This window comes from Odocoileus virginianus, chromosome 5 (genome assembly GCF_023699985.2).
Source record: "Odocoileus virginianus isolate 20LAN1187 ecotype Illinois chromosome 5, Ovbor_1.2, whole genome shotgun sequence".
Taxonomy (NCBI): Eukaryota; Metazoa; Chordata; class Mammalia; order Artiodactyla; family Cervidae; genus Odocoileus; species Odocoileus virginianus.
In genome coordinates, this window is record NC_069678.1 from 64,914,005 (window position 1) to 64,931,999 (window position 17,995).

General features: G+C 39.1%; 1 protein-coding gene across 8 annotated transcripts in view; it reads right to left on the minus strand.

The window, feature by feature from the left end:
• Positions 1 to 17,995, minus strand: part of PATJ (PATJ crumbs cell polarity complex component) — a 368,893-nt gene that overhangs the window by 83,562 nt on the left and 267,336 nt on the right. For 4 of the 8 annotated variants that reach the window (XM_070468065.1, XM_070468062.1, XM_070468063.1 and 1 more), the window contains 4 exons: positions 10,021 to 10,095; positions 6,491 to 6,580; positions 5,557 to 5,671; positions 2,168 to 2,301 (listed from right to left, as the gene is read on the minus strand). In XM_070468065.1, the coding sequence (XP_070324166.1) occupies positions 2,168 to 2,301; positions 5,557 to 5,671; positions 6,491 to 6,580; positions 10,021 to 10,095 (414 nt within the window). The remainder of the gene's footprint in view (positions 1 to 2,167; positions 2,302 to 5,556; positions 5,672 to 6,490; positions 6,581 to 10,020; positions 10,096 to 17,995) is intronic. The other 4 variants (XM_070468067.1, XM_070468068.1, XM_070468070.1 and 1 more) reach the window with 2 other exon arrangements.

The window sequence follows — 17,995 nt, forward strand, 5'->3', positions numbered from 1 at the left end:
GTTTATAATAGGCAGGACATGGAAGCAACCTAGATGCCCATCAGCAGACGAATGGATGAGGAAGCTGTGGTACATATACACCATGGAATATTACTCAGGCATTAAAAAGAATTCATTTGAATCAGTTCTAATGAGATGGATGAAACTGGAGCCCATTATACAGAGCGAAGTAAGCCAGAAAGATAAAGACCATTACAGTATACTAACAGATATATATGCAATTTAGAAAGATGGTAACGATAACCCTATATGCAAAACAGAAAAAGAGACTCAGGTGTATAGAACAGACTTGTGGACTCTGGGAGAAGGCGAGGGTGGGATGGTTCAAGAGAACAGCATCAAAACATGTATATTATCTAGGGGGAAACAGATCACCAGCCCAGGTTGGGTGCATGAGACAAGTGCTCAGGCCTGGTGCACTGGGAAGACCCAGAGGGATCGGGTGGAGAGGGAGGTGGGAGGGGGGATCGGGATGGGGAATACATGTAAATCCATGGCTAATTCATTTCAATGTATGACAAAAACCACTGCAATGATGTAAAGTAATTAGCCTCCAAGTAATAAAAATAAATGGAAAAAAAAAAATAAAAAAAAAAAACCTAAAAAAAAAAAAAAAAAAAGAAAGAAAATGTAACCTAGACCAAAATACGTAAAGTGAAGCTTCTAAGGAAGAGTTCACGTCTTTCCTCAATAACTAATGCTGAACAGGGAGTGTTCCAAGCCAGACCACAAAAAAGTAGAAAAGTCCTGGGACCTTAAAGGGCCCAAGACCCATGAAAGAGCTGGGAGCTAAAACTGGTTGCTGAGCTGTCTAATGCCAAGTGTTCCCAAATCCACCCAGGCTGATGAAAACATCACTGTGGACACGGGAAGCCACACACAGCAGTTCCTGCCGGCACAGGCTGAGCGAGAGTAATGCAGGAAATAATTAACTGGAGCCCTGGAGAAAAGTTTTAACAATATTTTAATCAAGCTGAAGGAAATAAAGTCCTTTAATAAATAAACACCAGCCTCTGTGCACAGAGGTTCAGGTGGCTCTCTAGTAGGGTCAAATGAACGACTAGGGCTCTCTAGATGAGGCCTGAGAGAGTAGGAGCATGACCAGGAACACACAGAAGGCACACCAGAAGACCCTGGTTTCTACAACATATGTTGTTCTTGCGTTGCCCAGTGCCTTAGGGAACTGATACTCATTACAGGAAAATAGGGCAGGATCTCTCCTCACCGCCCCCCCTACCCCTCAACAGTACTAAACACAGAAATATTACATTCCTGTCAAAAATGGAAAGAATAATTTTATTGATATTATACTTGTTCTATCTGTAAATCTGGCATATACAATTTGCAGTGTGTATGCTGGGTTGTGTCCGACTCTGCAATGCCATGGACTGTAGCCCACCAGGCTCCTCTGTCCATGGGATTCTCCAGGTAAGAATACTGGTGTGGGTCGCCATTTCCTCCTCCAGGAGGTCTTCCCAACCCAGGGCTCGAACCCGGGTCTCCTGTGACTCCTGGACACACAGGTGGACTCTTTACCACTGAGTCACCTGGGAAACCCGTATACAACTTACTTCTTGCCAAATAAAATGGACAAAAGAAATACCAAAATGTTCATTTAAAAGCATATTCATTAATAAGAGTGATTTTCTCTAGGGAGAGGCCCTGGCTGGGGTTGGGGTTGAAGGCAAGGCTAGGGAACAAGGGTAGGAGACAGATTTATCTTTCAATTTATATCCTTCTGTGTCAATATAATTTTGTATAATGTGCATGTATTACTTATTCAAATAATATGCACTGATTATTCAAATCCCAAGGAGTTTTACATTTCAATGACTCTATTGATTAGTGACAATCAAATGTACTGATTAACAAAAGATCCATCATGTAAGTAAAAACTGACATTCGAGGCCAATTTTTAAAAAAATTATGAGTAGATGTGAACATGGTCAAAATAAAGCCAAGCCTAAATTTTGGGATTGGAATAACTATGTACACTTGTATGTATCAGTTCGCTAAATAGTAATGATTATAATGATCATAATAGCAGTAGTTCATATACTTACATGCCAAGAAAAAGCCAAGTCTTTCATACAAGTGACACGAGGCCATAGGAAGGCTCAGTATCTAACTCTGTGCCAGTGGATATATTATTTTTCTAGAAACTTACCAAGGGTGTGTCTTTTCCTCCCACAATGCTGAGACCAAGCCCCGAACGCCCTTTGGATATTTCTATAATCATTTCCTGGCCAGGAATGATGGGACATGTGGCGGGGTCCACTGACAGAGGAGCCTGGAACCCATCTGGAAAAGAATTGAACACAGAATGACTGGCAAGCAGGAGATGCATCTCAGCTTGTACACTCCACTGCTCGGGGAGTGCAGGGTTTGTACGTGTTTATCATTTCACTCTTTTTCTGCCAAGTACCATGAAGGGAAACTCTGGGTCACCACTCCCCACTCAGCCATGGATGAAACATGACATTCCTATGACACTTTTGAGATGAAGACAACAGCTACCACCAACCCAAACCATCAACCACTTTAGTTACACAGTACTTGAAATTTTTTAAATCTCAAAATATACCATGAAAACTGGGATGGAAAAATTTAAGTTGATTAAATAATTAAGTACATGTAGGTATATGCCATAATTATATATATTAATAATGATATATATGATATACATTTTGAGCTATAGTTATAAAATACTAGAAAGTAGTGCTTAAATACTTTCAGTTAGAGCATATAATATGAATTAAGATGTATAAAGGATCCAATCAATAAAGTATGACAAATGAAAATAATCCCCAAATAGAAACATAGTAAAAAAAAAATTGTGTTATAAACTGTAGAATTAATTGCTGGGTCCATAAATGAAAAGCTTGTTAAAATAGTTATTGCTGTTTTACTTTTAAAATTCATTGTTTTAGGCCAGGTTTTCTAAAAACTGGAAGAAAAAATATTAACACATGTCCATTTTCAGTCAAAAGTCACTCAAACATTTTTTGAAATGTTTGAAAAATCCAAACATTCAAAATGACAGTTTCAAGAGAATCTTATAATAGTTTCTAGAGAACTTCATATTTTTTGATAACTAATTTTGATCATTGTGAATACTGATTCTTGTTGCTGTTTAGTCACTAAGTTGTGTCTGACTCTCCTGCAACCCCATGGACTGTACCCCGCCAGGCTCCTCTGTCCATGGGATTTCCCAGGAAAGAATATTGGAGTGGGTTGCCATTTCCTTCTCCAGGGCATTTTCCCAACCCAGAGTTTGAACCCACGTCTCCTGCATTGGCAGGTGGATTCTTTACCACTGAGCAACAAGGATCCTTACCTCGCGACAGAATTTGCTAAAGGACTGATACTAAAGGGCCCCACCTGCTGGTCAGCTGCAGCTAATGCACAGTGGCCAAGCTGACATCCACAAACCTCTGTATAAGCAAAGGCCGGTAGACTATGGCCCCAGCACCAAGAATAGCTTCTACTTCAAAAGGTTAAAAAAAAAAAAAGTCAAAAGAAAAATAACATTTCAATACATGTGAAAAGTATAGAAATTTAAATTTTAAAATCTGTAAATAAAGTTTTATTGGAATACAGCTCTACTAATTCATTTATATCCAGTCTATAGCTGCTAATGGCAGATTTGAGTAGCTGCAAGAGAGACCACATGGCCCACAAGCCTCATATTTACTGCCTGACTCCTTACAGAATGTTTGCCAATCCTTCCTAAAAAACAGGCTCAGGTAAGCCTGTAGGGGTTCTGCTCTGACCCAGCAATAATCATTGCCTTTGGGACAAAAGGGCACAGGTTTCCAGATGTTGCAGAAATGGATTTGAGTTTCCAAGGAAATTAAGGAAATGAACAGTGGATGAAATTGAGGCTCATTGGTCATCAGAAAATGTATGTAATTGCTATCTAAGAGGGTGTTTAAGGGATCAAATAAATAATGTGCTGGCTCAGCCCAGGGTCAGGCATAGTGTAGCATTCACATAGATGCCATTCCTGACCACATGGAATTTATGGATCTAATGGCCTCTTGTTTAACAGTGAGAAATTTAGTGACATAGTCTTAGTAACAATTTTAAAATGCCATATTAAATGAATATTAAATTGTAAACCTAATTTGACTCTAGATATTTTTACAACATATGTATTTCATGCTACATTTTTCACTAATTTACAATAAAAACAATGTACCATGGCAGTGGAGTTTCATGAATGCTTTAAAAAGCTTATGCTCCTTACATAAATCACTAGCTTAGTCTCTTGACTAAGGGAAAACACAGTCAGAGACCCTGGAGGTGGCATTTCTCTCCCTCTTCTGCTTCTGCCTCACCCTAGCCCAGTTGTAAGTCAGTCGTGGTGTTTATTTCTCTCAAAGAATCCAGCCCAAGGCCTGATTCCTACCAAGTCCCCAGTCAATGTTTGGTAAGTGGATGGCTGAATGAATATAATTTCCACAGATTAAATTGTGGGACGATTAACTTCTGTTAACGAGGTAAAAAGTATGGGATATGTATTATCAAGATTCCATTGGTCTACATCGGGGTCATCACACATCTTTGGTAAAAGGCCAGGTGGTAAATATCTGAGGCTTTATATGCCATACCAGCTCTGGTACAGCTACTCAAGTCTCTCCTTATAGTGTGAAAGCAGCCACAGACAATATGTAAACAAACCAGTATTCCCATAAAATGTTATTTATGGACACTGAGATACAGTTTTCATGAAACAGTCTTTTGATTTTTTTTTCTAACCTTTTAAAAATGTGAAAACCCTTATTAGCTTCTAGACCATATAAAAACAGATGGTGGGCCAACTGTGACCTAGGGGTCATAGTTTGCTGACCACATTCATCAAGTATTTTAGTAAAAATCTAGTGCTTTAGAATAATACCTGCCTCATAAAATTTTTAAGAGTTAATATTTATGAAAAAAAATACGTAAAAGGCAAATACCATAAAGGTGTCAGGTCTCCTAAATTCATGCAGGGTCATGTTTTACCACTGGTGAGCAAGGTGTTTTAAATAGTCCCTCTTTTAAAAATGATTTATATTGCATAAAAGCAGATGGAAATATTCATTATTCATTTTGAAGTTCTATTGTCAACCATTAGTCAGCATAATCTAATCCAGCAATTCAGAGATAAATACTTATTTCTTTAAGCACTGAAAAGTAACAGTCTATAAATAGTTCATATCAATACATGCAAATCTATAATTTGGTTCAATGTGATTTTTAAGATACACTACTTGTGAACTACCTTTGGTGTGATTAGATAACAATCCAGAAGCCTCAGATTCAAGTAGAATATATTGAGGGCCTTTTTTATTCTAGTACTTTTATATTCAATAAGCAATCCCACTGGTGGAGATGAGGAAAAAGATGTTGGAATCAATTAACCAATCCAAGTCCCAAAGCTCAGGAAGTAGAGCAAGGATGCCAGCCAGGCTTCCTGACTCCTGATCCAGTGCTCTCTTCAGGACAACACAATCCTTTCCTTTTCTAAGGTTTGATGAATCAATTCAAGTCTGCTCAGAGAAAGACTCATACCATAGCCTGTGAAGTCTGCATCTGTTGAATGATATGAAGTTGGTGCTAAAGGTATCTCTTGTGAACTGAAGGAGATTTTCGTTGAGTATTTTTGCTGTTTCATCTGGCTGCCGGCCTACAAAAGAAAGGAAAGTTAGATGAATGTCAGAGAAGAGGAAGGTAACAAAGGAGAAGACTTTAAAACTGGTGTATTGTCACCAAAACACTCCAATAACGCCTCTTGAAAACTCAAGTTGGAGAGGCAGCAAGGGGAAGTTAGGATGCTCTTTGTCTCATTCCCATGCTTCCTTAATTAATTTCAAAGTGCTTTGGTGAAGGATGGATCAAAGAAGGGAAGAAGGACAGAAACCATCATTGTGGTTTATGTATGAAGCCAGAGCTGGGAAGCATTTTTACATGATGAAATCAATGTCAAGTTTATAGATTTGTGCTGAGCCTAGTGAAAAACAATCTATACTGTGAATGTTCTGAGTACAAGACACTGCCCATCTCTTCCGGACACATTCACATGGTCAAAGATGCATGAGGTAGGTTAGTTGACAGGAGGGGCAGGAAGGGATAACAAGCATCTACTGAAAGCCTACTAAGTGCCAGGTACATCATTACATTTCATTCACCTTAAAAAAAAAAAAAAAAAAAGCTTATTCACTTTCGATTCCCAGTGCCTGGAACATAGTAGGGCCTGGATAAATGCTGAATGAATGAATGAATGCAGAGAGCATAATTGAAGACATGGAAACTCAGTGGGAAATAAATCTGCAACTCAATGAAAGTACCGAGATCTTTGCTGTGTGAGCTTTGAAAAATGAACTTGTAATTCTAAATTTTTGTTGCTAACACCTCTAATGAATATTAGTATTAGAAAACTAAGAAAAACCAAAAGGACTCCATGCTTGCTTAACAGACAGTTAAGAAATATACAGAGTAACCTGACCTGCCTTCTGGATCTGTAGTTAGCCAGGGAACCCATCCCCAGCTGGAAGATTCTGGTGGAGGCAGTGAAGCACCAGCCTGTCCCTGGAGTCTAGAAATAGGATCATGGTAACTGCTCCAGAACAACAACACCCCAAGATTCCATCAGTGGAAGTCTATGCTTCAATACAAGGCATTGTGCAGTATGCAAAAAGAAAAGCAATACCATTCATTGTATATCTGTATTGTGCTTGCCAGTTTTCAAAAACACTTTCATATCCATGAATTCATTTAATCATGAGAATAACCTGGAGAATTAGACAATATTACTCTCTTTTATAGATGAAGAAACCAAGACACAAATGTCAAGTGACATCTGAAATCACACAGTTAATTAAAGGAAGGAGTAGGACTAAAAGTTGATATTTGAAGAAGGCTACAAGTTTAAAGTGTTTATCAAACAGCTGCTAGGCAATGATTCTACTGATATTCATTTTTTTTCCTCTGCAGTTTTTCTATTAACATCATTTAACAATGATTGTACACTTATTTAAAAAGACTTTTCTTGAATATATATTTTCAGTGATTTTAAAAAGAGGAAAGTAGACAAATGACAAACCAGGAGTTACCACGAGAAAACTGAACAGTGGACCCACCAATCCAAGTATTCTAAGGACCATACTCCCCAACCTCCTTGAGGCCAGACATAACCACAGACTAGTCTGTGTTATGGTATGGCACGTAAACAAACATGAATGTACAATTTTCAGGTCACTTTCTTAAGAACAATCCTGCTTTCCCCTGCCTTAGATGAAATTCAGATGTAATGTTAACAACTGAAGAAGCAATCTTAGATTAAAAAAAAAAAAGATGTTAAATTTTGAAGATGGAAGAGTAATCAAATAATGATGCAGTAATCAGATAAGAGGTGCTTGGGTCCATGACACCGTGGAGACACTGTCATCCTCAAACTGATCACAGCCACCCTGTTATGTAAAAGAGAAACTTCTTGCAGCAATTGAAAGTAACCTTAATACACACAGAACTTATGTCACCTTTCCTTTGTATCATCTCAAAAAAGAAAATTGATAACAAAGCTATGCGCAGGCTACAGAGCTCTTTTATGAAAAGCTGTGAATTTTAAAACAGGAAAGCACAAGAGACAGGCATCACTACCTTATGACTTTTATAACAACAGGGAATGCTTGTTTCTCATCTTTATTTCCCAGTTCATGTAGCATCCCATTTCACTGTGCATACTAGGAAAGTTTCCAATCAATATAGGTTGGAAAAATGAGGAAACAGTTCATAGAAATCAAGCGAAACAAACACATATATTGAGAGGCTTGTTGTTGGTAGGTGTGGTGATGAATGAAGGTAGCTCCCATGATTCATCCATTGACATAAAACCAAACTACTAAGTATTGAAAGATAAAGATTGGATTTGTAGACTGTAAAATTTGAGTATTTTAAAATTACATAAAAATATTTTAAAAGATGAAAGATTGCATTTGCTGTTGAGTGTTACTATATTCTAACATCAGAGTTTGAATGGATTTTACAAGTCATCCAAACTAACTAAACCAGGGGTTCTCAACCCTGTCTTTATAACAGAAACTGTTAGGGAGTTTAACATTTATGAATGCTAGAAGTCCTATTCTAGACTAAAGAAATTGGCACTAGGGATGTGGAGCTCAGAAAAATGTTTTTAGAGGTAGGGGTGGGGGTGATTGTCTTTTTAAGTTGAGATTTATTTTTTAAAGGTAAATCATGGATTCTTAACCCAGGATAAATGAGCTTCTAAATGATTTTCAGAGGGAATTCTGGGAACTACATAACCTCTGTGTTTGTAGCAAAGTTATACTTACCAGTGCTTTTCTTGGGAAAAGGGTCTATACTTCATCAGATCTTCATGATAGGGGAAAAAAAAAATCACTACTCAAAAGATGATACAAATTGCTGAGTTTTCTATCACTAATTAGACCCCTGACAAGCCACTCAACCTCCTACATGTCCTCATCTTTAAATTGGTGGTGATAACTTTTTACCTTGCAAGGTTGTTGTGAAGATTGAAAAGTATATAAATAAACCTATCACTATTTCCAGAATAAGTTCAGTTAATAAAAGCTATTACTGTTCTTATGTCCTTTGAAAACATATTAATAAATGATCAGCAAGTTTCTGATTGAAAACCTTCAGGGATAAAAAATTCCATTTCCACAAGGACTCTCTTTCCATCGTGAAGCAGCTCACATGGTGGGGAAGTTCTTTATGATGAGCTGACACAGCTTCACTGAAGGTGTTGCCCACTGATCTCTGAGCCATTTCTCTTCTGCAGCCACAGAAAAGGGTTATCATCACTTTCCCAAAGGAGAATGTTTTAGATATTTAAGTGCTCATTTTTCAACAGGGAAAAGAAAGGTCAGAGGATGTATAGGATTCACCTGAGTTCTAAAATTCTATGGGTTATAATTTTTTTTTTTTTGGAGAGGATTTTTTTTTTAATTTTTATCTTAAAGACTCCTACAAATGTCAAAAGAACCCACAGAAAATTAGAAAATTTCATCCTAATCACTGCCTTTCTCTTTTTCTAAGACACTATGTAACTGGCAGATACTCTTAAAATTGAAAGATGTACATTTTATTATCACAGTGTTCTTATAATGCTCCAGGATTTTTAAAAAAATATTATTAAGTTTATGATTAATTTTATTTCTATTGATGCTTGACATGTGTCTTGAGACAGGTGGCAGTGTGGAAAGTACTATCACATTAATTGTATTTGCAAATACATTACCTAAGTTAAAAAAATCTGGTTCTAATTTTTTTTTAATTCCTTACAGTTTTCAGTTGAACTGAATTTTTTTTCAGTTGAATCGTATTTTTAAGATTCTTTCTACACCTATTTGTTTTTATTTAGGTTTTTAGCATACAATTTTGGATACTTTACAAAGGCATCTTCTTTGGTAATGTTTGAAATATCATATATTTCCTGTAAACTCTAGTAATCCATAGTTCCTTAAACATAAAACTAGTTAATATAATAATAATGTAAGTTTTTTTTTTAATAATGTAAGTTTTAGCAGCACAAAAAAGTTTTACAGTGACAAAAGTACAAATGTTTGACAGAAATTTATATTTTTTTAAGAAGAAAAGCTATAAATACAAGAAACACTTGTTATTACATTTCTATTTCTACAAAATTATAAATTCTTCCTCTTAAAATTTTTATTCATGACATAATGTAGGACATTACAAGGCCCTCAGAATTTAGTTGTAAGTGTGTTTTCAGAGATGTCTCACTTTCAAACACTTCCTTAGGGTGTTGGTACAGGGACACAACAGAGGATATTTCCCTAAATATCCTGTATGCACACCCTGCATAGAACAGGTGATATAGCTGTGGGTTGTCATCAGGTTGGAAGACACATCATAGCTTCCTGCCAAGTAATAAAGGATTAGATTTCATTATAACCGTCTCCTTTTATTCTGGAACCCATCATTATAATTCATACCATCCCAGTAGAGCAACCTACAGGGTCAGTTACGTACATTGTCAGCTGGACATTCCAGTGCCTTTTGCTGACCTGCCACCACACCTTGACCAACCACCTGGGAGATGTCTTCCTGAAACATAAAAGATAAACCCAGTTATCAGCACTACAGGGGTCAACTGCCTTCTCCAACTTCAGCAGTCAGGCACCATTTAATGGGGCTTCAAGCTACTACCAAAAATGACACACCAGGCTAAAAAGTTTTATTCAACCACCTGTAATAACTCCCAGAAATGAATGCAGCTTGTCATTTCCGGATGCTTTTTTTGGTTCTTTCAGATCTGTCAGCCTTTAAGCCTATCAGATATCTTCTTATGGTCATTTCAGCCAGAGGTTTTTCTTCTGCTGTCATGCCAGTAATCCCCATATCTATATTTATACTGAGTGCTAAATCCTTTCAAGTTTCCAGTCCTGATATTAGAATTTCTTTTCCCTTAAGATATCCGATTGAAGGCAAAAAAGCACACTCATTAAAGACACTGGGAGATAAAAGATATGTAGTCAGAGCCCCATGGAGAAATGTGGACTTCAGACCTGGGAGAGATGCAAAGTATCAAAACATATGTGAAAGTGATGTGTAAAGTACAGTTAATTGAAATAAATGATAATAGCGATAAACTAAGAAGAATGTTTATCTCTGCTCCCACCATACCTCATCCTTTTTTTACAGGCAATTTACAGAGGAAATTATTATATGGTGGTTTACTCAAAGGCATGAACTCATGCATTTTGTTTGGTCAAGCAGGGAACATGGAGAGAGACTGGTTTGGACAGGAGAAAGGATGGGTTTCTCTAACAACAGCAATGTGCGTGCTCAGTCATGTCTGACTCTTTGTGACCCCATGGACTGTAGCCGCCAGGCGCCTCTGTTCATGGGGTTTTCCAGGCAAGAATACAGGAGTGGGTTGTCATTTCCCCCTCCAGGGTATCTTCCCGATCCAGGGATCGAACCTGCGTCTCTCACGTCTCCTGCACTGGCAGGCACAATCTTTACCACTGTGCCACCCATGGGTTTTTCTAGCCTTGGTAAATGTCTGAGAGACACGCAGGTGGAGAGGTCTAGTACACAGTGGGCAGGTAGTTAAGCTATCTCAAGATGAGAAGAAAGGTGAGGCTTGTAGAGTAGAGTGTTAGGAGTTTGTGACCCTAGCTCCTCATTTCATAGCTGAAGTACTGAGAATCTAAAGTATACACTGAGTCAGAACTGAGCGCAGACACATCTTGCTCCAGAGTCCCTGCCTTAACCAAGGGGTAAACCACAGGGGCAGGGAAAGGGCTCACCTCCCCCCAGCAACTCACACAAGACTCCCAGGAGTCAGCCTCAACATAGAGGATCCATTTTAGAGTTATCAAGTCAGAACGAGCCATGCCTGCTTACTGTGAGCCTGGGCATGACAAACAAAACTCTTGGCACTAGCCACTACACTGACCTCAGGTGAGTCACCTTCCTTCATGTTTACATATAAATTCAGAACTTGTTAGTTCCCCTGGAGAAGGAGATGGCAACCCACTCCAGTGTTCTTGCCTGGAGAATCCCATGGACAGAGGAGCCTGGCAGGCTGCAGTCCATGGGGTTGCAAGAATCAGACACAACTTAGCAACTAAACCACCACCAGCAGCACTAATTTCCCAACTACAGCACCAAGGGAGATCTTAGTGCCTTCAAAGATGAGGTTCTGGGACATTCTAAGGTGTTGACTTTGCACAGGGGACCTCTAAGTAAGAAAACTGAGGAAGGAGAGCAGAAAGATCTTCATGAAACAACCGATATGACACATTCAGCACAGCCAATGAGTTCCTAAAACAAAATGCTTGGTGGGCCAGGTAAATCACTCTGATCTAGAGCAGGAGCTTCGGAGGGGTAGACATAAAAAGCAACACTGGGAACATCCTAAATGATAGAGAATAATGGGACTGATGTTCAGCTTGCAGTCACCAAAACTGGTTGATTTCTGTCCCCAAGGTGGCTATTCAACAAGCCTGTCTGTCTGGCCACTTGACTGGTCCAAGTGTGGACACTCAAGACACACAAGAACAAAAGTGAACCCAAAGGCAGAGAGTCAGCCCCTTTCTAGCAGAGAGGGTTAGGTGCTGGCAACAGCTGTGCTCCCACAGTGCTGAGCAAACAGGTCTGAAGCTGAGAAGAGCCAGACAAATGTACAGAATCACCTGTCAGCACCAGGCCTCTGGTTCCAACTGTCCCTGCTTTCAGTTATGCAAAAACAACCTGCAGCCAATAAGGTAGCTAAATGAAGATGAAGTGAACTGAGCATAAGACAACAGACTAAAGAGACAAGTTCTGCCTAGATCAGTCCCACCCTAATTCCTACTCACTCATCTAATCACCTGATCAAGTGAAATCACATTAGCCAAAGGTCCCACAGCACCTTAATTCCCCCTTCAATAGTACTCACCAACACTAAGTTACTTAAAGTCAGATTCAGATCCTGCCTGTGATACTTATTAGTTGTGTGTCTCTGAGCCTCAGTTTCCTGATCTATAAACTGGGGATAGTAAGAGGATTCACCTAATGTGAAACATGAATTCATGCACTTAGAATGATGCCTTTTCGAGCACATAGTAAATGCAGTGACAGCATTAGCTGCCATCATTCTCAGAAATTCTGAAAGCTCTGAAGGGAAGATCTTTGTGTCCTGCTCACTGTGATATGCCCTGTGGCTCTCACAGTGCTGGGGATATAACAGGACTTCAATACAAACTTGCTTATTGACTCTTTCTTTGAAAAATAAGATAATCAACATAGGTTTTAAGTTATAGGATCTTAAAATTATGTCTGCTAATAAGGCTTCCCCAGAGGTGGCTCAGTGGGTAAACAATCCTGCAATGCAGGAGACACAGGAGACACATGCTCAGTCCCTAGGTTGGGAAGATAACTTGGAGGAGGAAATGACAACCCACTCCAGTATTCTTGCCTGGAGAATCCCAAGGACAAGAGGAGCTTGGCTGGCCATAGTCTATAGGATTGCAAAGACTCAGACACGACTGATGTAACTGAGCATGCATGCACAGAGAAATGAAAACCTTACAAGAAACACCACTACACTTCTGAGACACTCTGGGATTCCGATGACAAGGCACCAGTCACATGAAAGAAAGTATGAGTTCAGGGCTCTGGGCTGTCACAACTGAGAGCTTCTCTGAGCCCCTCATGCTTGCTAAATAATTATGATTATAAGATTACTTTCTCAGGACTTTCCTGGCGGTCCAGAGACTAAGACTTTGCCTTCCAATGCAAGGGGTGCAGGTTCGATCCCTGGTCAGGGAGCTAAGATTCTACAAGCATGTGTGCATGCTAAGTCGCTTCAGTCGTGTCCAACTCTGTGCAACCCTGTGGACTGTAGCCCGCCAGGCTCCCACATGTCGAGGCCAAAAAAACAAACAAAGAAACAAAGAAAATCAAACAGAAGCAGTACTGTAACAAATTCAATAAAGACTTTAAAAATGGTCCACATCAAAGAAAAAAATCTTTAAAAAAATAAAAAAGATTACTTTCTCAATTTAGAAATATCTGGTAAGCAATAGCTTCCTTTCTGGCAAGATGAAATTCGAAGTGGAATAACAAGTCTCCACAGCAGGCCATTAAATCGGATGGGAGTGAAAGAAAGCTAGCAGATGTCCAAGACATGAATCTGTGTTAAAAATGTGTATCTCCATCTCTACAGCCTTTGAGTTTGTGAGGTTACTTCACATCTCTGTATTATCTTCATTACAATGCCAGAGGGGAAGAGAATGGAATGAAAAGACCAAAGATTTTCTCTTGTGACTTTTGCACAAGAAGTAGACTTGACTGCAGATATAGTCTTTTTTTATTACTAGGAAAGGGAAATTTATCATGCAGGCAAATCTCAAGTGATTTTTCAGAAATACAAGACATAAAGTACGATGAGCTGTGAAAAATGCCACATTTGTGAACGCATTTGAACTCTGCCATTGGCAATTTGCATACTGTCACAAAAGAGAGGCTGATGCTGACTCAGAGAAATTCTCCTATAGGGAACGCTACACTCCTGCTATAGATGCTATTTTCATACTGGATCTGAAACAGAACAGTGTTCACACAGTGGCTTCGGCTTCCAGAGCCAAACTAGAAATCCTGCAGTTCTTATAGTTCAAGATCTTGCTTTAAAAATGAGCAGGGTATTACACTTGAGAATTCCAGCCTAGATATAGAAGACTTAAGAAGAAGCCTATAATCATCAGAAACACATATAAACTATTTTTTTCCAATCTTGGATGCCAGCACTTCAAAAGCACTTAGGAACAATTTTTAATCAAGCACAGCAGTCAAAATTGATAAACTGAACCTGATACAGGTGGTATATTATCTCTTTAAAATTCCACACTGAACTCATTTACCTTCTCCTATAAGTCTGTTCCTTTTTTTTTTTAAACTAGTGACAACATCAACCTCCCAGTTATCCAGGTTTAAAACTGCAGCCAGCTTTTACTAATCTCTCTCTTTGTCGTCCATTGAATGCTTCCATTGAATCATTTGCAAAGTATTCCTGATTTCAAGGGCTTTCTACTTTGCTATGAAGCAAAGTAGATTTTTCTTAGACTTTGGGATTTCACAGATCAGAAATTTTTCAAAAGAATTTTGAGGTTACAGAGTTACCTTCTGTGGGGGGCAAGTAATTGAAAGCATAGAAATATTAGGTTGGAGCATATGAATTTGCTATTTTATGAGTCAAGAAATGGTCAAATGTCAGTGATTTAAGAGGTTTCAACTTAGTCAGGTCCTTTCCCCACAACTGCCACCAGATATTACCACCATAATGCCCTGTAGGAAGAGCCATTTTTACACTAAAAAGTTATCTAGAACACAGTTTTAAAGGACAGTCCTTTAAATCAAATAAATTTAGCTTTATGAAGAACTCTCCATGTGGTTATTATTTTTCATATTTCCCACTGACCAGTAAAAACTGTACAGATCCATGTGGGTCTAATTAAAAATTCTTTAGTATTATCTGGATAAAGAAGAAAGCTTGGACTTTGGAGTCTGACTGTGGTCAGATCCTAGTGTTCTAGTTAGATTACACGCTCTATGACAAATAAGACTTCTCTAAACTTCACCTTCTTCATGGGTTGATACCAGATACCTCTTGGAGAGGCAGTGTAGCACAAGTCAGGCCCATGAGTCAAACACATACTGCTTTGAATCCTTACTGTGGCATTTTCTGCCCCTAAGCCTTTGAGCAAGTGACTCAGCATCTCGGATACTCAGGTCCCTGGTCTGCAAAATGGAGGTAATGATGCTTTATTGTGGGGAGGATGAAGATAATACACTGTGTTCATTCTTAACAAATGATAAATGCTCAGCAAATAATGGATCATATTATTATTACTACTACTGCTTTTGTTGGGATAAATGAGATAATCTTTTCAAGTGTCTATTACAGGGATAGGTATTAAATAACAGTTTTCTGTCTTACTTAAAACTTAAGACACTTAAAACTCAGTAGCTAAGACAGAACAAATCATCTTTCCCTACAAATCTGCTTCTCTTCCTCTTCTTTTTTCACCTTATTTATATGGCCACTCTGCACAGCATGCAGGATCTTAGTTCTGGGACCAGATATTGAACCTGGGGCCATAACAATGAAAGTGCCGAGTCCTAACCCACTGGGCCACCAGGGAATTCCCTTCCTCTTCTCTTTCTTTTCTCGGTGAATGCATCAACCAACCAGCCAGTTGGCTATCCATGTTGTAATCTGAGAGTCCTTGCATCACTCCTCTTCTTCAATTTTGACATTCACACAATCATTAAGTCCTATCAATTTTAACTCCTGTATTTACTGAAAATAGGCACTCACCAAACAGATCCCTGAGTTTAGGTCACTATCAACTTTCATCTCATTTTACTCTAACAGCTTTTTAACTCTTTGTCTTCAGTTTTGACATTTTCTATCAGATTCTTCACACATAAGCTCAAAATGATCTTATCAATGGGCTAATCTCATCATTATAATCTCCCTTTAAAAAACATCTCAAAGGTATTAAGCCCTTTCTCCTGGTCCACAAGACTTTCCACCAACAGCTCCTGTCTATTTCTCAGCTTTCACTTTCTGCCAGGCCCACACGCATGACCAGGCTTGTAGACCTGGGATGCAGCCTTAGGTACTCACAGGTGATGGGGATGATGTAGGTACTCAGGTATGTACAGGTGATGGGAAGCAGGCTAGGGTTAGAGAATGGTGGAAAGGTAGGGCCTGAAATAAACTTAAAGTGAATAACTGATGAAAAGGGCAGCTTGGAATGCTAGTCCATTTTCAGTAGAAAATAGAAACAAGGATCTTTAACGTAAATTATCCTGACAAGCAGCTTGTAACCTTTGCATTAGACCTAAGGTGGTAAACTCCTGGATGAACGATATCTTATCTTTACATTCTTAGAGTTTGACACATCACAGATTCTCAGGAAATGTGTATGAAAAATGAGGTAGTTCTAGCACACATAGATTTTGTATAGACAAAATCTGGTGTTAACAATAGCTACATTTACTGAGCCTTTCTCCATGCCAGGCATTATTAAGGGTTTCACATACAAAGTCACACTTGATCTTCACAGGACAAAATGACTAGCCTCCTACCCCCACACCCCCATTTTTCAATGAAGAAATGAAGACAGAATAAGTCACTTTCTAGATCAGAGCTAGCGAAGGCTGGTGGGGAAGTTCATGTTTGTTCAGATATCAGAGCCCATGATTTATATTTGACAGTCTTTTTAGCCTATAAAAGCAAGTACTATCAGATCATTTGGGGATATGGGTATTATTTATAACACTCAACACTGATTTTTCAATAAGCATGTTTGAAAATTTTATACAGATCAAGTGCATCAAGGTAAAGAGTAAAAAGTGTTCCTAAGATGCTGCTATTCTGGCTGGTGGGGACTTGAAATGGTAAAATGTACTGTCAGCTGCAGTGTGAATTTCCATGTCACAGCCCATTTAGGTTAATGATAGTTAATTCAGAAACAGTGCATGTTTCCCCAGGCATCTTGCCTGTAAATTCTAAAATCTCCACAGAGAAACTATAGTTTGAATGCACTTTGAGTTGACTGCAATACTCCTCTCAATCTTCTATTCTTGTTCTAAGGATCAGAAATTACATTTCATAATGAAAGACAATAGTAAAGACAAACACTGCAGGCAGTTTGCAAAAAATCTAGACATTTCGAAAAATTCTGAAAAATCTAAGTGTTCTTGATGCTGCTGGACATGAACCAGGTCTGGAAGGACAGGGATCACTTGACAGGCAGACTGCAGTGTTGCTAAGCAGTGTCATAAAACGAGGCAGGAATGTCAGGCACATCTGCTGGGGGCATTTCCTAGCAGGGTTATCACGGGCTGCTGGCCAAGCCCTGGGATGATGCTTGTTCTCAAGACCCAGATGGTGTAACAATTGCCATTTTAATAGCTTTAAACCTGTATTCAGAGGAAGGCTTTAAAGCACACGTACAGCAGGAGGTTTGCATCCTGGGAGCAAGAAAGGCAAATTCTTTGACTGGCAACTCTGTGGAATTTACCTGGTAAACACATATATTACCTTGCTGTTTATTTTATTATAATTTTTGCAAAGACAGAATATGAGACTATATCCTGCCGCTGCCATCTCTCCCAGACTGCCACTGCCTTTGCTGCAGTAGACTCCCAGCCAGCCCATCAGCATCCATGCTGGCCGCTGTCCAATCTGATCGCTACAGTTCACCTACAGTTTAGAGTCACCTCCAAAGCCCCCCACGGCTTCCTACTGCCGTAAGCGGAGAGACCATCTCATCAGTGTGGCCTGGTTCTTGTTATCTGCTCCAGTTTAGTTCCCACCTCACCAGTTCTGGCAACTGTGAATGTGCAGAATGTCAGTTTTCCAGACCCACTGTGGCTCTAAGGTTGCCTAGCTCCCGCCTTTGTTTCTTCTTTCTCCCACTGTCAGGTAGCACCAGCTTCTCCTTCA